Source organism: Salvelinus sp. IW2-2015, linkage group LG37, assembly GCF_002910315.2.
Source record: "Salvelinus sp. IW2-2015 linkage group LG37, ASM291031v2, whole genome shotgun sequence".
Lineage (NCBI taxonomy): Eukaryota > Metazoa > Chordata > Actinopteri > Salmoniformes > Salmonidae > Salvelinus > Salvelinus sp. IW2-2015.
In genome coordinates this window covers 2595611-2617876 of record NC_036876.1, presented here as the reverse complement: position 1 = coordinate 2617876, position 22266 = coordinate 2595611, and the positions used below count along the sequence as shown (strand labels likewise).

The window sequence follows — 22266 nt, the reverse complement described above, 5'->3', positions numbered from 1 at the left end:
AAAAAAACTTACAGTACATCTTATGCTTCCACAGGAAGAGGGTACTAGGATAATAAACCCTTATTTCTCACTTCAGGGGATCTGACCTGACCTGACCTCAACCCCTACTTGCCTAATCCACAGATGTCCATCTGCTTCCCCTATAGCAATCCTGTGATCTCCTCCCATCCACCCAACACATTCCAAAGCCATCTGTCTTTCTACAGAGACCCACTACCTCCTGACATAAAACCCAGTCGCTTTCACTCCTTATACACTATGTGTCTGATCTGATCATGTCTTTAATATCTCAATGTTCAAAGTTTACCCAGAATCTAACAAACCTTTTGACCTTTTAACCTCTGAAACCCACTCCTTTTACAGGAAGGGACCCTGGCAATAGTGACCCCACTCCCCCAGTGGGGTCAAAGGCTACAATCCCTGATGGAGGGTCTGGGAGAGTTCCCGTGGCGACCCTGGTGTGTCTCTGTGTTCTACTGCTGGGCCTGGCTATCACTCTGGGAGTCCTCTGTGAGTATAGAACCATTATACTGAACCCTGACCCTTGTACACTACTGAACCCTTTTCCACTACTGAACCCTTTTCCACTACTGAACCCTTGTACACTACTGAACCCTTGTACACTACTGAACCCTTGTACACTACTGAACCCTTTGCTGAAAATGACAATGTGCAAAGAAAATATCCATTCCAGCCCAGACCAGTACATTTAAGGTTGGTACGATAGTGACAAACACCAGAGAAAAACAACAACCCTCCATCTTGTCTCCTTGTCTCTGTTCCAGATGCTTCCAACATGACTAGTCTTCAAGCTGAAGGGGCTCGCTTTGCCCAGATGAAAGAGAATCTAACAGGTGAGAATATCAATGATCCAGAGATCTTCACCATGATCAACACCTTATAAAAAATATTGCAGAGAATCCGTCATATAAATCATTAAGATGCAGTTTGCATATGGGGGAATGGCTCAGATTAAAATACTGCAGTTCCATTGTAATAGATGAATAAAATGTTGTTTAATTTTAATAGGACTATGGTTAGATAATAGGTCATTCTAGATTGGACAAGGTTTACTTACTTACTTTATGGTTAGATATGTAAATACATTCATGTTATTCCTCCATATTATTTGCTCTTTAATAACAGGGAAACTGCATGACCTGCAAGACAGCTATAAGAGACTACAGAAGGAGGACCCTCATCATAACAGGTAGGTAGTCTAGAACAGGACTCAACTGAACTACAAGACAGCTATAAGAGACTACAGAATGAGACCCACATCATACAGGTAGGTAGTCTAGAACAGGACTCAACTGAACTACAAGACAGCTAAAGAGACTACAGAATGAGACCCACATCATAACAGGTAGGTAGTCTAGAACAGGACTCAACTGAACTACAAGACAGCTATAAGAGACTACAGAATGAGACCCTCATCATAACAGTAGGTAGTCTAGAACAGGACTCAACTGAACTACAAGACAGCTATAAAGAGACTACAGAATGAGACCCTCATCATAACAGGTAGGTAGTCTAGAACAGAACTCAACTGAACTACAAGACAGCTATAACAGACTACAGAATGAGACCCACATCATAACAGGTAGGTAGTATAGAGCAGGACTCAACTGAACTGGGACTGACTGGCTGCTGTACTCCTATTCATATCAGAATAAGGTCATAACATGTCTGTAATTATTGAAGTGCTTTGAAAGGCTGGTCATGACACACATCAACACCATCATCCCAGACAGCCTAGACCCTCTCCAATTCACATAAACTGCAGATCACAGATGACACAACTCAAATGCATTTCACACTGCCCTCTCCCACCTTGACAAGAGGTGAAATAAGTAGGTGAAATTGCTATACATAGACTACAGCTCAGCGTTCAACACCATAGTCCCCTCCAAGATCATCACCAAGCTAAGGACCCTGGGTCTGAACACCTCTCTCTGCAACCGGATCCTTTACACGCTGACATTCAACACGTAGGCCCCTCAGGGGTGTGTGCTTAGTCCCCTCGTGTACTCCCTGTTCACCCACGACTGCGTGGCCATGCACGACTTCAACACCATCATCAAGTTTGCTGATGAAACGACGGTGCTAGGCCTCAGGGAGGGAGGAGGTCAGAGGACATAGCAGTGTGGTGCCAGGACAACAACCTCTCCCTTAACATCCGTAAGACCAGTGAGCTGATCGTGGGCTATAGGTGAAAGAGGGGAGAGCACGCCCCCATCAACATCGACAGGGCTGTTGTGGAGTTGGTCGAGAGCTCCAAGTTCCTTGGCGTCCACATCACTAAGGATTTAACATGGTCCACACACCTCAGCACAGTTGTGAGGATGGCAAGGCAGCGCCTCTTCCCCCTCTTGAGCTTGAAAAGATTTTTCATGGTCCCTCGGATCCTCGAAAAGTTCTACAGCTGCACCAGAGAGCATCTTGACTTACTGGATCACCACTTGGCATGGCAAATGCACCACCTGTCACGTTCCTGACCTGTTTTTATTGCCTTATCCGACAGAGCCATCGTCTCCCAGCGCCATCTGAGCCATCCGTCTCCCCAGCGCCATCTGAGCCATCCGTCTCCCAGCGCCATCTGAGCCATCCGTATCCCCAGCGCCATCTGAGCCATCCGTCTCCCCAGCGCCATCCGTCTGCCCAGTGCCGTCTGAGCCATCCGTCTGTCCCGAGCCATTAGAGCCGCCCCGTCTGTCCCGAGCCGTCAGAGCCGATAGTCAGTCAGGAGCCGCTAGAGCCATTCGCCAGTCAGGATCTGCCAGAGCCGCCAACCAGACAGGATCTGCCAGAGCGCCAACCAGACAGGATCTGCCAGAGCCGCCAACCAGACAGGATCTGCCAGAGCCGCCAACCAGACAGGATCTGCTAGAGCCGCCAGAGAGCCATGAGCGTCCAGAGCCGTCAGCGAGCCATGAGCGTCCAGAGCCGTCAGCCAGCCATGAGCGTCCAGCGCCGTCAGCCAGCCATGAGCAGCCAGAGCCGTCAGAAGCCATGAGCGTCCAGAGCCGTCAGCGAGCCATGAGCGTCCAGAGCCGTCAGCTAGCCATGAGCGTCCAGAGCCGTCAGCTAGCCTTGAGCGTCCAGAGCCGTCAGCCAACCATGAGCTGCCCTCAGCCCAGAGCTGCCATGTATCCAGAACTGCCCCTCAGTCCAGAGCTGTCTCTCTGTCCGGAGCTGCCCTTCAGTCCGGAGTTGCCCCTCTATCCTGAGCTACCTCTCTATCCTGAGCTACCTCCTATCCTGAGCTACCTCTCTATCCTGACCTACCTATCTGTCCTGAGCTACCTTGTCCCGGAGCTGTCCCTTATTTTGATGTTACCCGGTATATTAGGTGTGGGTGAGTAAGAGGGTGGTCATTCTGAGGGGAGACGTAAGCTGGGATTGACTAGGTGGTGGGTGGGGACCTCGCCCAGAGCCTGAGCCACCACCGTGGTCAGATGCCCACCCAGACCCTCCCCTAGACTTTGTGCTGGTGCGCCCGGAGTTCGCACCTTAAAGGGGGGTTATGTACGTTCCTGACCTGTTTTCTGTTAGTTTGTATTGGTTAGTTGGTCAGGACGTGAGTGTGGTGTGGCAGTCTATGTTTCTGTTTCTATGTTGGTTAATGGGTACCTAGTATGGTTCTCAATTAGAGGCAGGTGGTTTTCATCTCCTCTGATTGAGAATCATATTAAGGTAGGTGGTGGCACATTGTTTGTTTGTGGGTGGTTGTCTCCTGTGTCAGTGTCTGTTTGCACCATACGGGACTGTTTTGTTCGGTCGTCGTTTTGTTGTAGTCATTTTCCTGTCGTGAGTTCTTCGTGTTATGTAAGTTCTTTTGTTCAGGTTTGTCTACTCCGTTTGTTGTTTTGTTTAGTTTCAAGTGAAGTTCGTGTTTTCGTCTTTTCTTTAAATAAATTATGTCATATCACAACGCTGCAGTTTTGGTTCAATCCCGCTCCTCCTCTTCGGATGAAGAGGAGGAGGAACGCCGTTACACCACCCTTTACCGCAAAGCGCTACAGAGGTGTTGCGGACAGCCCAGTACATCATTGGGGCAGAGCTCCCTGCCATCCAGGACCTTTATATCAGTCGGTCAGAGAATGGCCCCAAAAAATGCCAAAGACTCCAGCCACCCAAGCCATGTCTTCTCCTCTACAATCTCGCAAACGGTACCGGAGCATCGGCCAAAGACTGATAAATAGTCTGACTGCTAAATAGTCACTTAATGGTACCCAAAGCTATCTGCACTGACTATATCTTGCACTGACCCTACGCACACTCACCAGACTATATATACAACCATATATACACTCACCAGACTATATATACATATCATATACACACACCACTCACACATACTACATTGACACTCCTACACAAAACCCACACACATTCACATACGCTACATATACACACACACAACACACCACACACACACACACACACACACACACACACACACACACACCACACACACCACACCACACACACACACACACACACACCACACACACACACACACACACACACACACACACACCACACACACCACACACACACACACTGTCACACCCTGGCCTTAGTTATCTTTGTTTTCATTAGTATTTTTAGTTAGGTCAGGGTGTGACATGGGTTAGTATGTGTTTTTGTATTGTCTAGTGTGGTTTGTATGGTTGAGGGGTTTCATAGAGTAGATGGGTTGTGTCAGTGAGTGTTTAGAATTGTCTATGGTTGAGTGTAGTTGTTTAGGAAAGTCTATGGTTGCCTGATTTGGTTCTCAATCAGAGACAGCTGGTTATTGTTGTCTCTGATTGGGAGCCATATAAGGTAGCCATAGGCTTTAGGTGTTTGTGGGTAATTGTCTATGTCTAACGTTAGTAGCTTGTGTGTGCGCACTTTCGTTTTGTAGCTTCACGGTCGTTTGTTGTTTTGTTTAGTTTGTAAAGTGTTTTGTTTGTTTTTCCTTCTTAAAATAAAAAGAAGAGTGTCTTATTTTTCACATGCTGTGTTTTGGTCCTCTCTCTCTTCACAAGACGATCGTGACAGAATTACCCACCAACGGATCAAGCAGCGTGATCAGCGGCAACAGGAGCAACGCAAGAGGGAATGGCAATGGGAGCGTATCTGGACTACACTACGTGGGAGGAGATTGACAGGTGGGCGATCGACCCAGGGCGAATGCCGGAGCCCGCCTGGGATTCTCTGGCGCAGTGCGAGGAGGGATACCGGCGAATGGAGGCAGCTAAACGATGCGGTAGGAAGCCTGTGAGTCAGCCCAAAAAAATTCTTGGGGGGGGGCTTAAAGGGAGTGTGGCGAAGTCAGGTAGGAGACCTGCGCATACCCTGTACTTACCGTGGAGAGCGAGAGTACGGGCAGACACCGTGTTACGCAGTAGAGCGCACGGTGTCTCCTGTACGTGTGCATAGCCCAGTGCGGGTATTCCACCTCCCCGCACTGGTAGGGCTAGATTGAGCATTGAGCCAAGTGCCATGAAGCCGGCTCTACCTATCTGGCCACCAGTGCGTCTCCTCGGGCCGGCTTACATGGCACCAGCCTTACGCATGGTGTCCCCGGTCGCCTACATAGCCCGGTGCGGTTATTCCACCTCCCCGCACTGGTCGGGCGACGGGGAGCATTCAACCAGGTAAGGTTGGGCAGGCTCGGTGCTCAAGGAGCCAGTACGCCTGCACGGTCCGGTATTTCCGGCGCCACCTCCCGCCCCAGTCCTGTTCCACCAGTGCCAACACCACGCACCAGGCTTCCAGTGTGTCTCCAGAGCCCTGTTCCTCCTCCACGCACTCGTCCAATGGTGCGTGTCTCCAGCCCATACCACCAGTGCCTACACCACGCACCAAGCCTCCTGTGTGTCCCCAGAGTCCTGTGCGTCTGTTGCTGCTCCCCGCACTAGCCTTGAAGTGCGTGTCCCCAGCCCGGTACACCAGTGCCGGCACACGCACTAGGCCTAATGTGCGTATCCAGGGTCCAGTATGCCCTGTTCCTGCTCCCCGCACTAGCCTTGAAGTGCGTGTCCCCAGCCCGGTACCACCAGTGCCGGCACCACGCACTAGGCCTAATGTGCGTATCCAGGGTCCAGTATGCCCTGTTCCTTCTCCCCCGCACTAGCCTGAAGGTGCGTGTCCTTAGCCCGGTGCCTCTCCAGTTCCGGCACCACGCACCAGGTCTACAGTGCGCCTTATCGGTCAGAGCCATCCGTCTCTCCAGCGCCATCTGAGCCATCCGTCTCTCCAGCGCCTTCTGAGCCATCCGTCTCCCCAGCGCCATCTGAGCCATCCGTCTCCCCAGCGCCATCTGAGCCATCCGTCTCCCCAGCGCCATCTGAGCCATCCGTCTCCCAGCGCCATCTGAGCCATCCGTCTCCCCAGCGCCATCTGAGCCATCCGTTGCCCAGTGCCATTAGAGCCGCCCGTCTGTCCCGAGCCGTCAGAGCCGATCGTCAGTCAGAGCCGCTAGAGCATTCGTCAGTCAGGATCTGACAGAGCCGCCAACCAGACAGGATCTGCCAGAGCCTCAACCAGACAGGATCTGCCAGAGCCGCCAACCAGACAGGATCTGCCAGAGCCGCCAACCAGACAGGATCTGCCAGAGCCGCCAACCAGACAGGATCTGCCAGAGCCGCCCAACCAGACAGGATCTGCCAGAGCCGCCAACCAGACAGGATCTGCCAGAGCCGCCAACCAGACAGGATCTGCCAGAGCCGCCAACCAGACAGGACTGCCAGAGCCGCCAACCAGACAGATCGTCCAGAGCCGTCAGCCAGCCATGAGCCGTCCAGAGCCGTCAGCCACCATGAGCGTCCAGAGCCGTCAGCCAGCCATGAGCGTCCAGAGCCGTCAGCCAGCCATGAGCAGCCAGATCCGTCAGCCAGCCATGAGCAGCCAGATCCGTTAGCCAGCCATGAGCAGCCAGATCCGTCAGCCTGCCATGAGCAGCCAGATCCGTCAGCCAGCCATGAGCCGTACAGCCAGGATCCGCCAGAGCCGTCCAGCCAGGATCCGTTCCTCAGTCCGGAGCTGCCCCTTATCCTGGTGCTGCCCCTTATTCCTGGTGCTGCCCTTATCCTGGTGCTGCCCCTTATCCTGTGCTGCCCTTAGTCCGGTGCTGCTCTTAGTCCGTGCTGCCACTTAGTCCGGTGCTGCCCTGAATCCAGTGGGGTTAAGTTGGAGGGTGGTCATTTGGAGGCTACGAAAGCGGGTAGTGACTAGTGTGGGTGGGGACCACGACCAGTACCAGAGCCGCCACCATGGACAGACGCCCACCCAGACCCCCCCAAGACTTTATGCTGGTGCGTCCGGAGTTCGCACCTTAAGGGGGGGTTATGTCACACCCTGGCCTTAGTTATCTTTGTTTTCATTAGTATTTTAGTTAGGTCAGGGTGTGACATGGGTTAGTATGTGTTTTTGTATTGTCTAGTGTGGTTTGTATGGTTGAGGGGGTTTCATAGCGTAGATGGGGTTGTGTTCAGTGTAGGTGTTTTGAATTGTCTATGGTTGAGTGTAGTTGTTTAGGAAAGTCTATGGTTGCCTGATTTGGTTCTCAATCAGAGACAAGCTGAGTTATTGTTGTCTCTGATTGGGAGCCATATTTAAGGTAGCCATAGGCTTTAGGTGTTTGTGGGTAATTGTCTATGTCTAAACGTTAGTAGCTTGTGTGTGCACTTTCGTTTTGTAGCTTCACGCTCGTTTGTTGTTTTGTTAGTTTGTAAAGTGTTTTGTTTTGTTTTTCCTTCTTAAAATAAAAAGAAGATGTCTTATTTTTCACATGCTGCGTTTTGGTCCTCTCTCTCTTCACAAGACGATCGTGACACACACACACACACACACACACACACACACACACACACTTTTATTCTAATAATTTGCTACTGTTACTCTGTCCTTTATTTAACTCTTATTATGATCTATCCCGATGCCTAGTCACTTTACCCTGCCTTCCTATCTACCTCAAATACCTCTGCACATTGATCTGGTACTGGTACTCCCTGTATACAGCCTCACAGTGATCTGGTACTGGTACTCCCTGTATACAGCCTCACATTGATCTGGTACTGGTAGTCCCTGTATATAGCCTCACATTGATCTGGTACTGGTACTCCCTGTATATAGCCTCACATTGATCTGGTACTGGTACTCCCTGTATATAGCCTCACATTGCTCTGGTACTGGTACTCCTTGTATATAGCCTCACATTGATCTGGTACTGGTACTCCTTGTATATAGCCTCACATTGATCTGGTACTGGTACTCCTTGTATATAGCTCCATTCTTGTGTATTTTATTTTATTCCTCTTGTGCTGCTATTTAAACTCTGCATTTCAGGGAAGGGCTCCTAAGCAAGCATTTCATGGTAACGTCTGCACCAGTTGTATTCGGCACATGTGACACATAACATTTGATTTCATTTGACAAACTAATGTGAAGTGTTAAATGGGAAGTTTTAACTCAAACTTCTCATTTCAATATAAACGTTATCAAGATTAGGATTTACACTGCAGTAGTATTGTTCCCCAAAACATGTTGTTTGAATATTGTATGTGCTATCATTGTACTGTATATGAGGAAGGACAGGGCCTTTTCTTGACCAGGAAAAAGTCCTGGCCCTAATGGAAAATTTGTCATATGAGTTTGGTGAAGTGCCTTGGAAAGTAATTTTGTACTTCAAATGTTTTGTTTGCCATTTCATTCCTTTGTAATATGGCCTTAATTCAACAGTAATACACTGTCTTCTAATTTGATGTAAATCTCTTCTGTTCTTAGTCCAGGAAGAGCTGTTCTCCTCAGGTCTTCGAGACTGTAAGGCCAACCTGACTAGGGTCAAAGATCTCCTGGCAACCATCCAAGGTCAGTTCAATCATTCCCATGTACTGTGGTTGTGACTAGATGGATTACAGCTACCAATGAGATTTACCCATAAAAAATAAGAATGTAATCGTAGAATAGAATGAATCATGGATTCATGGAATACCATTGAACTACTGCAAGAGTTTCGACTTAGGTTTTGAAGCCAGATGTGACTCAGATTCAGACCTAACTTTTTGTTGCTATGTGATGGCTAGCTAGAGGCTAGCTAAAGGTAGGAAAGCAATGTGCCGATAGCGGGTGGTCAATAGGTACAGAGTTTTAATTGGAAAAGACCACATTTTGGATGCATTGGCATTTAGCGTGACAAATTGGCTTGGTTTTGTTGTATCTGTGCTCTGGCAATTCATTTTATACATTTAAGTGCTAATGTCCGGGAAGCCGGTGTTTGGGGGATATATTGGCACTGGTGTTGTGAGGCCTGAGACGAATTCGAGGGCTAGCAAACTTTGCCAATATATCCTCCAATCATTGACTTTGAGGACATTATCACTTTTATACAACGGGTTACCAAATACAAAAAGGCACTCGCACATCTGAGCAATCTTATTTGCAGGTGCATGGCATCAATTGAACAAGATGAAGGAAAAGGAAACCGCACACTGCTCTTGATAGTATCACCGATATTTAATAAGCTTACGTATCGGCCACACGGCCTTCGTCAGAACTTTTGGGATTTTTTGAAAGTTGCACCCTTATGTAGACCTGGCTCCACCCACATCCGTTCTACACATCGAAGGGGGTTGGAGGCAAAGGAAAATAAATAAGTGCTACCAAATATAACAATGTGCATTTCATAAATATTACAAAAGTGTATAAATAAGGCGTATTGAACACTTCTGTATAATCTCAATGAGGACATAGCAAGTTCATTAGTCATTGGGTACATCATATGAAAAACGTCAGAATAATCTACAAGAGACACACATTTCATGTTCCAATTCACAGCATAACATACAAAGGCATTTCATCATTAAGTCCTTTTGGAAACAATGTCTGGAGGGTGAAAATCCAAAAACATTCTCTTTTACTCAGAGTATTATTAATATCACCTCCCCTGTCTGATATCTTAACTTTCTCTAACTTTCTCGCTCTGACGAAGGCCGTGTGGCCGATACGTAAGCTTATTAAATATCGGTGATACTATCAAGAGCAGTGTGCGGTTTCCTTTTCCTTCATCTTGTTCAATTGATGCCATGCACCTGCAAATAAGATTGCTCAGATGTGCGAGTGCCTTTTTGTATTTGTATAACTATCTTTCACTCCGCACTCTTAAATCTGTAAGTATACACACTAGTTAAAGACGTACCAAGTTACAATGGATCCACTACGAGAGATCAACTCACTTACCACGCATTGTGCGAGTACCCTTTCATTCACACAAGAAGACGCAAACAAGATTCTTTTTCCTACCTCTAACATGGACAACCCAGTTCCACGCTCGACTGTCGAACTCAAAATCCAACTTCAGGACTTCGAGAGAAGAAACACGTTTGTTCCTGCATGGCACCACTCTTAGTGAGTATTGGCGCAACAAGCGCATTCCAAGAGGACTGAGAATACAGAAGGAGCCTACTATAGGTAATAACGACAAAACTTTCGTTCAGCAATGGGGTGAAATACTCAATAAATGCTCATTAGATTTAATGCTACTTATCGTGGAACATGTGTCGAAGGAAGTGAAAGAAGTTGAAGTTAAGATTAGCGAACATGAGGCAATAATGAAGGAGATTCTAGGCCCTAATTTTTCAACCATAGACGACACGATCAAGCAGTCCATTGGGAAATACAGAGACTCTCTACAAGCAACAAAAATCAGGAATACCAGCGAGACACAGAGGATTACCAGCTCAACCAGGTGTACGCATGGGAAGGCCCAAGGACAGGAGCACGCAGAGGCCGACGGAGGGACGCACCGCTGATCGGGGGACACAGATACGCAGCAGCGGGAGGACATGGAAACTTGGACACAGAGGCATCCACCGAGAGCGAATTCCTACAGACAGTGACTCAGCTTCCATGGCACAGTCCGTTTTTTTAGCCCGGAAGCAACAGAGGGCTCCACGAAAGAAAAGAAACGATGCAGGAGAGGTAACGGTCGAAGAGGAGACCAGGAACACAGGCCGTGGACACGGAGCTACAGCGGACGCGGTAATTAACCTCTCCAAAAAAGACCTTACTGACGCTCAAGTCTCAGTCTTATCTAAGGGCCTCTCTTTTGTACCTACATGTACAGATAAACCATTCGATACGAAAGTAGATCTGTTTAAATTCTTTCGCAAGATTAAACTTAAGCATGTGTTTTCGCAAAACACTGATTCGGGCCTAGTAACACATCAAGGAACTGGCACCCATTTTAGCCCAAAAGCAAATTCTGTCCTATGGTTAACAACTCCTCGATTAATACCTATTGTAGGTTAGTCGAACAAGAAGCCATGTCAGTATATACAAGACAAACAAACATATTCAGAAGAATCTCAGAGAACAGAAGAACTGGCACTCAAAGAATTAATGAAAGATTCATCTTTGGTTATAAAACCTGCAGACAAGGGTGGTGCTGTGTTGTTTTAGACTATGACAAATATAAAGAAGAAATTCAGAGACAACTCAGCAATGAACGTTTCAATAGAAACTGGTGTTGATCCCACACAGGTGTTCCAAAGGTATTTTGCTCTAATTTGGAGCAAGCCCTATTAAACAACCTTATCTCAAAACCTGAATATGAATATCTTTGTTTGCAAATGTGCCATACGTCATGCTTATACATTTACCGAAATTACACAAACTTAAAACACAACAAGGCAACTATCCAGGCAGACCAGTGGTTGCAGGAATAGGCTCAATGCTAGAGCCATTGTCAAACTTTGTAGACTTTTTTATTAAATCTCATGTGCAATCATTGCCATCATATGTAAAGGACTCTATAGACTTCTAAACAAGATCTCACCAATAACGGGTTTAAAAGAAGACTGTATTTTGGTCACATTAGATGTCGAGAGTCTTTATACCAGCATTCCCCATGTGGGGGGGCTGGCAGCACTAGCACACTATTTGGGAGACAGAGATACTAATGAATATCCACCAACAAACTTCATTCTAGAGTTGGCTGAATATGTTTTGACGTACAACTATTTCAGGTTTGATGATGAATACTATCTCCAAACGAATGGAACATCGATGGGCTCTACATTTGCTCCGAGCTATGCCAACCTCTATATGGGTCTTTTTGAAGAACGTTTTGTTAATAATGAAAACGAGAATCCATTTTTGAATAAAGTCCTTAAGTGGTATCGATATATTGATGACATTTTTTGTATATGGGTAGGAACTGAAGAAGAACTGTCAGATTTTATGGCACTACTCAATGACATTGCACCCAATCTCAAATTCACTATTGAAACTGACACTAAACGTGTTCATTATCTCGATATGTGGATTGAGAAATCAAATGGAACCTTGTTTACAAGTCTATATAGAAAAGAAACGGACAGAAATACTCTATTACAGGGTGACAGCTTCCACCCTGAGCCATTAAAAAGAGGACTTCCAAGAAGCCAATTTTTTAGACTGCGCCGTATATGCCACTCCACAGATGATTATCTAGAAAAAGCAGCGGAGATGCGCATGAGGTTTCTAAAAAGAGGCTATTCGTCACAATGTGTGGATGAAGCTCATAACTTGGCATTGGAAAAAACACTAGATGAACTGCTACAAAAAAGACCCGCTAAAGCTACAGAACATTCCGTAATGTTCACAACTACATATACTTTGAATTCGCGAAAAGTGGGAGAGGTGGTCAAGAAACACTGGCATATTTTATCATCGGACCCAGCTTTGCCGGCTGAATTTAAATATCCACCACGTATTGTGTATAGGAGAGGTCGCAATTTACGCGATAAATTGGTTCATGCCAACTGCCAGCCACTTAAGAAAATTAGCCAAGCACTTTTACGCCCTCTACCAAATGGTAGCTATAAATGCAGAGGATGCGCACAGTGCAACAATATGATGAAGTGTCAATATTTCTGTCACCCACACACAGGAAAAAGGTTCAAAATAAATGACATTATTACGTGTTCCACCACCCATGTTATTTACATTATTAAATGTCCATGTGGGCTCTGTTATGTCGGTAAAACCACCCGCTCTCTCAAACAGAGAATTAGTGAACATAAAAGTTCAATCAGGAGAAACGACAGGGATTATCCAGTCGCTGTACATTTCAATGACATGAAGCATGACATTTCCACCTTTAGATTTTGTGGCATAGAGAAAGTTAAGATATCAGACAGGGGAGGTGATATTAATAATACTCTGAGTAAAAGAGAATGTTTTGGGATTTTCACCCTCCAGACATTGTTTCCAAAAGGACTTAATGATGAAATGCCTTTGTATGTTATGCTGTGAATTGGAACATGAAATGTGTTTCTCTTGTAGATTATTCTGACGTTTTTCATATGATGTACCCAATGACTAATGAACTTGCTATGTCCTCATTGAGATTATACAGAAGTGTTCAATACGCCTTATTTATACACTTTTGTAATATTTATGAAATGCACATTGTTATATTTGGTAGCACTTATTTATTTTCCTTTGCCTCCAACCCCCTTCGATGTGTAGAACGGATGTGGGTGGAGCCAGGTCTACATAAGGGTGCAACTTTCAAAAAATCCCAAAAGCTCTGACGAAGGCCGTGTGGCCGATACGTAAGCTTATTAAATATCGGTGATACTATCAAGAGCAGTGTGCGGTTTCCTTTTCCTTCATACAACGGGTTACCAACATATTCAAATAATGATTGACAGATTTTCATAAAAAACATTATTTTAACTATTATTCATACCATTTCATCCTTCCACAAGATATAGTCTCGACACAAACCTGGGGTTGCTACCCAAGTCGGCTGGCTGTTCGTTATATTGGTTCAGTTGCTAGAGACACTACCCAGTCATTCGGTCGTTCAGTCTTTTGTTTCTGTATCTATGGAAACACTACCCAGTGTTTCCATAGATACTACCCAGTCAGTCAGTCAGTCGTTCGTTCTAAATGTTCCATTGCCATACTGCCTGGCAACGTTCTTATCCCTTGCTTGCTAGCAAGCCAATTATGGCTAACTTACAGTCACGTCAAAAAGCCAGAATAACAGCAAAGTAGATACATTTGTATATGTTTAAGCTGTTTTCTAGAGACATGCATTTGGATACATTCATAACAATTAAATAATTAGGCGTGATTTCACCTGGCATAGAAAATGTGATCACTAGTGATTTGTTCAGAGGCGCTAGCCAACAACATAGCTAACACAATCACAGCTAACACAATTTCCAACTGAAGCTGGATAGACTGCACTTTGTTTTGTTTTACATTTTTTCAATTGACATTTCTTTGTATATATCCATAACAATTATGCCAGCGGATTCATGATTTCGACAGGCTGAGAAACGTTGCCTGCCTGCCTGTCTGTCTTGTCCCGACACTTTCATTACTATGGGACAGCTGGAGATACATTTATTTTATTGAAACAATGTTGCAAATGTTGGAGAGACAGACAGCAAGGTTTATATAAATCTCAGCTGTTGAAAACAACATTTCAGTCTAAAGGAAATGTGAGATAATGTCTAGATGATTTAGATAGTGGAGATCAAGTTTATCAATTGGTTGGCTGGGCTGATGAGACAGTGGATTGCGCAGTCAGATGGAACAGAGTAAATAGGTATTTTAACGTCATAGATTTAGCCAGTTTTAACTTGTTGAATAGACATCGGCTGGAATGTGGTTTTAACCAATCAGGATTAGACCCACCCGTTGTATAATGTAGTTTATTTCCTACTGTATCTCCACCAGAATGTGGGAAGCACGATTACATGATAGGATAGGATGTATATTATTACATACATTATACACTACTGTTTGTGTACCTACATATTGATTTGGCTAGCATTGTGAAGCAGCGTCTATGCATACCAGCAACAGTATACTGATATTTCATCAGAAAGAGAAAGAATGAATGGAATGGAATGGCATCAAACACATGGACCACGTGTTTGATGTCATTCCATTTACTCCGTTCCAGCCATTATTATGAGCCATCCTCCCCTCAGCAGCTTCCACTGCTTTTGACCAATCAGATCAGCTCTTTTGCTGATAATTGGGCAGAAGATCAGAAATGTGCTGCCTGTGTAAATACAGCCTGTGTGAAAGAGGGGATTCCAGTGGAATATGTGAACTCTGGGTTCATTTATTCACTTCTGTCTCTAAGGCCATGTTTATACAGGCAGCCCAATTCTGATATTAAGCTAAATTGCTGTCAAAGATCTGATTGCTCATAAATACCAATAATTGGGCAAAAGATAATAATTGGGCTGACTGTGTAAACGCAGTATGTCATTGATTCTCATTCCAGTTATCTCCTTTCTCTTTTGGTTAACTCTCCCTTTAGCTCACAACTCTTGTGCTCTCTTAAAGGGGCACACACACATTTAACAAGAACATCACAGGATATAGAAGTGACGTTATCACATTTCAATGATGTTATCGCTTCTCTCTTCTAGGCAATCCGAAGGAATGTAATGCTGATACAAAACCATGTTCTGCTGGCTGGGAGTTCTACAATGGATCATGCTACTACTTCTCTCAAGGCAAACGGACCTGGGAACAGAGTCAGTATACCTGCATCCGTGACGGAGGACACCTGGTCATCATAGAGAGTCAGCAGGAGCAGGTAAGATTGGAGGTGCAGTAATGAATTGCTACATGACTCTCAAATAAAGTGCAGACTTCAGGTTAGGACATAGTTTTGTGTGATAAATAAGCCTACAGATTAAGCAGACTTGCAAATATGGAGATTTACAGTTAGCTGGTGTTCTAAAGTGTTTCCATTCCCCTTTAAGCTTGGAGTTAAAGATCCAGCTGTAGTTTTAATTATCTAGATCTAATATTTGAAAGATATTCTACTGGTGTGTCTCTTTCTGCATCATCTCAGTCTATTGTTTGACTAACATAAGTTGTCTCCTTCATAGGAGTTTATAATAGAAAAAATTGTGAGAAGCACTGATTTTGATAACAGCCCCTGGATTGGACTGACAGACAAGAAGCAAGAGGGAGTGTGGGTCTGGATGGACAATGCAACTCTTGATGACAGCATTAAGTAAGGACATACAACATGTACAACACACACACGCACACACACACACACACATCTACACACACAGTTGTATACTCAAGTACACTATAACAAAAACATTTTCGGGACCATAGAATAATAGTCTATATGGTTTTGCAAGCCATGTGTTTCCTTCTTTGGGGACATACAGTATGGAGTAATGGTTTCCCTCCTCCCTGTTCTAGGTTCTGGGACCAGAACACTGGATCATTGAATCCTCCAGAACCAAATGACTGGAACCCAGGTGAAGACTGTGCCCGAATGGGTCAAAGCTGTTCCAGTCGAAACAGATGTTGGTTTGACTTTGCATGTGACCAACCATGTAGGAGAATTTGTGAGAGTCGTGCAGTCTGTGAGAGACCTGCAGCCACTTCATAGTGCTGCCAAATGGAATGTATTGAATTAGTAACCAGCACAAGGTACTGCATTGTTGGGCAGTATAAAGGGCCAGTTTCCCAGACACAGATTAAACCTAGTCCTGGACTAAGAAGCATATTCAATAGAGATTCTCCATTCAAAGTGTTTCTTAGTCCAGGACTAGCGATTAATATGTGTCCAGGAAACCGACCTGTAATGTCTCATTTGGATTCATGGAGAGTACTAGCCATACAATGAATATACCAAGCACTGGAGTTGCACCCCCCATCCCCCCTTTTGCCCTCAGAACAGCCTCAATTCATCAGGGTGTGGACTCTACAAGGTGTCGAAAGCGTTCCACAGGGATGTTGGCCCATGTTGACTACAAAGCTTCCCAAAGTTGTGTCAAGTTGGCTGGATGTCCATTGGGTGGTGGACCATTGTTAATACAAACAAGAAAAAAAACAGCAGCTTTGCATTTCCTGACACAATCCAGTGTGCCTGGCACGTACTACCATACCCTGTTAAAAGACACTTAAACATTTTGTCTTGCCCATTCACCCTCTGAATGGCACACATAAACAATCCATGTCTCAATTGTCTCAAGGCTTAAAAATCCTTCTTTAACCTGTCTCCTCCTCTTTATCTACACTAAATGAAGTGGTTTTACGAAGTGACATCAAAAAGAAATCATAGAGTTGCAAAGAAAAAAACATATCTCAGACTTGCCAATTAAAAATAAAAGATTAAAATAGGCAAAAAAACACAGACACTGGACAGAGGAACTCTGCCTGGAAGGCCAGCATCCCGGAGTCACCTCTTCACTTTTGACGTTAAGACTGGTGTTTCGCGCATACTATTTAAAAGTTCTTAAGGATTTTAAGGAGGCTATTCCATGCGAGAAAATGCCAAGAAACTGAAGATCTCGTACAACGCAGTGTACTACTCCCTTCACAGAACAGTGCAAACGGGCCCTAACCAGAATAGAAAGAGAAGAGTGGGAGACCCCAGTGCACAACTGAGAAAGAGGACAAGTACATTAGTGTCTAGTTTGAGAAACAGACGCTTCACAAGTCCTCAACTCGCCGGCCATTAAGTGCTAAGTTATTCAGTTATATTCAGATATTCAGGAGTAACATTAAAACAGAATAATATGCCCTACCAACATTAGACAATTATACAGAAAACACTCAAATTGCTGAATCCAGTAAATGAAATCAATGATGACAGAATAGTCAGATTAACTGATAACTAAAATAGAAGTGCAGATGGCATTATTTTGCAATGTGCGTAGATGTATAGGTAATTCATCTGTGGGGGACTTCTGAGAATGCGACTGTACAGACTTGTTGGCGCAGCAGAAAGATCAGCGTACCCCAAATGTAGAGGTTGTGAGTTTCAAATCCCAGGTGGGGTCATATTGAAGTGATCACGTCAAATATACAGCATGTCACTCACCTTAAAACTCTTACACCATTTAATTACATCCCTTGCAAAAAAGAGTCATGTGAAATGTGCGATTTCACATGAAAATCACATTTTCACATGTGAAATAGCTGTTTTCACATGTTAAGCTGACATTWTCACATCTTGAACCCATATGTTCACATGTATTAAATGCACGTTAACACTACCTTTTCACAAAAATCACGGTTCCACCTCACGTGAAAATAGAATTGCATTTTCACACTTGAAAAAAAAAACACATTTCAAAATATGCTGTTTTAGTTGTGAAAATGTTTTCACGTGTAGTTTCATGGTATCACATTGAAATGTTGTATCCCCATGTTGTCACATTTATTTCACAAGATCATGTTTTCACATGCTAAAATAGTTTCACATGTCTAGTTGAATGTTATCACATGTCGCTTTTACATGTTGTCACATGCCAGCAGCATACCACCCTTCATCCCACTGCTGGCTTGCCTCTGAAGCTGAGCAGGGTCGGGCCTGGTCTGTCTCTGGATGGGAGACTGCTGGAAGTGGTGTTGGAGGGTCAGTAGGGGCCACTCTTCCCTCTGGTCTAAGGAGATCCCAGGGCAGTCTAGGTGACAATTCCCTGCTTAGGGTGCTGTCTTTTGGATAGGAAGTTAAACAGTGGTTATTAAAAATCCAATGGCACCTATTGTAAGACTAGGGATGTTAACCCTGGTGTCATGGCAACATTCCCAACCTGTCCCCCTTCCATCATATCCCCCTCATTACTAATTGGCATAATACAGTGTCTTCAGAAAGTATTCACACCCCTTGACTTTTCCACATTCTGTTGCATTACAGTCTGAACTTCAAATTGATTAAATTGAGATGCTTTGTCACTTTGTCACTGGCCTAAACACAATACCCCATAATGTAAAATGGAATTATGTTTTTCAAAATGTTTACAAATTAATATAAAATGGAAAGCAGACATTTCTTGAGTCAACCCCTTTGTTATGGCAAGCTTAATAAGTTCAGGAGTGAATTGTGCTTAACAAGTAATACATTGCATGGACTCACTCTGTGTGCAATGATAGTTTTTAACATGATTTTTGAATGACTACCTCATCTCTGTACCCCGATAAACAATTATCTCCAAGGTCCCTCAATTGAGAAGTGAATTTCAAACACAGATTCAACCCGAAAGACCAGGTTTCCAATGACTCTCAAAGATGGGCACCCATTGGTAGGCAAAATAAAAAGAAGCAGACTTGAGTATCGGTTTGAGCTTGGTGAAGTTGGTAACTACACCTTGGATGGTGTATCAATATTCCCAGTCACTAGAATGATACAGGTGTCTGTCACGACTCCTAACGAAGGTGGCTCCTCTTCCTGTTCGGGCGGTGCTCGGCGGTTGTCGTCACCGGTCTACTAGCTGCCACGATCCCTTTTCCCTTTTCTGTTGGTTTTGTCTAATTAGTTACACCTGTTTCTTGTTTAAGCTGAGTTAGGCTATTTAAGCTGGTCGGCCCGCCTGCTCTTTGTGTGGGCTTATTTTTCCCACTGTGTTTGTGTGTGGTAGTGTATTGGTAGCGTATTTCGTTTGGGGTTTACACTCTGGACTTGTTACGTCCTGGTTTTGGGTATCGTGTTTGTTGCGCCCGTGAGTTTTTGGCGCGCACGATTTTTCCCGTGCCTAAATAAAGCACTACTCAGTACTTTCTGCCTCCTGCGCCTGACCCCGCACCCACTATGCTTAAGTGCGTCACAGTGTCCCTCCTCACTAACTGCCTGAGAGGAAGAAAACTTCTCAGGGATTTCACCATGCCAATGGAGACTTTTTAAAACAGTTGGAGTTAAATGGCTGTGATAGGAGAAAACTGAGGATCGATCAACAACATTGTAGTTACTCCACAATACTAACCTAATTGACAGAGTGAAAAGAAGGAAGCCTGTACAGAATACAAATATTCCAAAACATGCATCCTGTTTGCAACAACGCACTGAAGTATGGCAAAGCAATACACTTTTTGTACTGAATACAGAGTGTTATGGTTGAAGCAAATACAATACAATACATTAATAATGAGTACCACTCTTCATATTTTCAGGTGGTGACAGCATCATGTTATGGGTATGCTTGCAATCGAGGACTGGGGATTTTTTCTGGATAAAAAAGAAACAGAGTTAAGCACAGGCAAAATCCTAGAGAAAACCTGGTTGTCTGCTTTCCATCAGACACTGGGAGAGAAATTCACCTTCCAGCAGGACAATAACCTAAAACACAAGGCCAAATCTACAATGGAGTTGCTTACCACGAGGATAGTCAATGTTCTTGATTGGCTGAGATACAGTTTTGACTTTACTTGAAAATAAATGGCAAGACCTGAAAATGGTTGTCTAGCAATGATCAACAACCAATTTGACAGAGCTTGACTCATTTAAAAAAATAATAATGGGCAAATATTGCGCAGTCCAGGTGTGGAAAGCTCTTAGAGACTTACCAAGAAAAACTCACAGCTGTTATCACTATCAAAGTTGATTCTATAGTAATGACTCAGGGGTGTGAATACTTTTAATTCTCAATACACTTGCAAACACTTCTAAAAACGTTTTCACTTTCTCATTATGGGTATTGTGTGTAGATGGGGAGGAAAAATTCATATTTTAATACATTTTGAATTCAGGCTGTAACACAACAAAATGTGGAATTAGTCAAGGGGTATGAATACTTTCTGAAGGCACTCTATCACTCCTCACCTCTCCACCTAATAGCTGATGTGTGGTGAGCGTTCTGACACACAACTGGTTGTCTTGCATCACTCAGGTGGGTGCAACACATTGCTGGTGGAAGAGGTGAGTTTCCCCCTACTATGTAAAGTGCTTTGACTACCTCAGTTGGTAGAAAAGCGCTAAATAAACACAAAAAATAACACAAAATATACTGTTATTTTATGACAGTGTTTGTTAACAATGTCAGTGTAAACAAACAATGTACATGAATGAATTCCCCTGGGGATAGCAACATTCCTCAGCTGTATACCACAACAAGTGGCAGGGTGGCCAATCCTCTAATCCTGTAGCCTACTCCCGACCGTTACGTTGTTCCACTCCTTCCGAACGGAAACCCTGAGGGTTTCAATTTTCTTTTTCTATGAATAGAAACACCATAATATTAATCAAATTAATTAAGCCACATTTCTTAAAATCAATCCCATATACTATGTTATTACAAATAAGGTTTTAAATTATCTGGTAATGCCAATATGGAATACTATCAAATGCTTCTCAAAGATGCCCTCTGGTGGTCAAACTAGTGTAACCGGTGTGAAATTGCTAGCTAGTTAGCGGGGTGCGCGCTAATTGCGTTCCAATCAGTGACGTCACTCGCTCTGAGACCTTGAACTAGTTGTTTCCCTTGCTCTGCAAGGGCCCTGGCTTTTGTGGAGAGATGGGTAACGATGCTTCGTTGGAGGCAGTTGTTGATGTGTGCAGAGGGTCCCTGGTTCAAGCCCAGCGAGGAGAGGGACGGAAGCTACACTGTTACATTAGCAATAACTTGTATTAACAGATAAAATGGCTGACAAATAGATTACGTGCCACAGAATGCTGCAGCAACCCGCAAGGTGTGCCGCAGTATGACACAACCTTTAAAGGAGGAAGCACTATATCTATCTCTATGGCTATACCAGACAAAGGCAATCGTGGCCAACCAAGGAGGTGGAGTGCTGAGCAGCAGCTACGTAGGCAGTGGAGCGGGCAGCTAAATAAAAATCTTCACAAATCTTCACATGCACAGAAATCTTTAGCCATGGCAAATCGGGTTTCCAGAAAATCCAGAACTGCAGCCACTCCAATATTTGAGCTTTTTTCCAGAGGTCAAACTCTTTTGCTTTTAGCCATAATTGACTGCCAAATCTCTGTAGTTCCTCCACATAACCAGCTGGAAGTGACAGATACGTTTTATAGTTATATTTGGAAATATGAATTCTCAGCGTATTAATAATTTGACATACAGTATGTATAAAAAAAAGAAACATTATTACATACTGTTGGTTGTTGCTTGCTTGCTTGATTTATTTATTAATTGAATGATTGGTTTATGTATTTACTTATTGATTGGTCAATTTGATTGATTGGATGGGTTTCCCATTTTCAATTCAGCTGTTTTGTTTACACATTTTATTTTAAAGCATGTACAGTGCTACTGTATTCATCTGCATGTTTTCACATTCATTTACAGAAAATAGGACAGTATGCAAAACGTTCTACCGCTAAAGGGGAAATCTGCTGTTCAAATAATAACAATGCCTCCACCCTGCCACCATTTTGTTTTTACAATTGCAATGTTTACAAACAATAGAGTTAAACAAGCATATGTTGTATTCTACATGAATCAATAGTTATATACCACTCATTTAAAAGTATGTAGCAATCGCAAATTGCCA

At 44.1% G+C, this 22266-nt stretch overlaps 1 protein-coding gene across 2 annotated transcripts in view; it reads left to right on the top strand.

Annotated features, from left to right (window-relative positions):
* LOC111960233 (asialoglycoprotein receptor 1-like) overlaps positions 1 to 17004 on the top strand; it is a 49115-nt gene extending 32111 nt beyond the window's left edge. The window contains exons 3-10 of one of the 2 annotated variants that reach the window (XM_070437832.1): positions 364 to 510; positions 786 to 854; positions 1147 to 1189; positions 1584 to 1603; positions 8779 to 8862; positions 15435 to 15604; positions 15903 to 16030; positions 16231 to 17004. In XM_070437832.1, coding sequence (XP_070293933.1) covers positions 364 to 510; positions 786 to 854; positions 1147 to 1189; positions 1584 to 1603; positions 8779 to 8862; positions 15435 to 15604; positions 15903 to 16030; positions 16231 to 16423 — 854 coding nt within the window. In that variant the 3' untranslated portion in view covers positions 16424 to 17004. Of the gene's footprint in view, positions 1 to 363; positions 511 to 785; positions 855 to 1146; positions 1190 to 1346; positions 1367 to 1583; positions 1604 to 8778; positions 8863 to 15434; positions 15605 to 15902; positions 16031 to 16230 lie in introns of both variants that reach the window. The other variant, XM_070437833.1, reaches the window with a different exon arrangement.
* The last annotated feature ends 5262 nt before the right edge of the window (positions 17005 to 22266 follow it).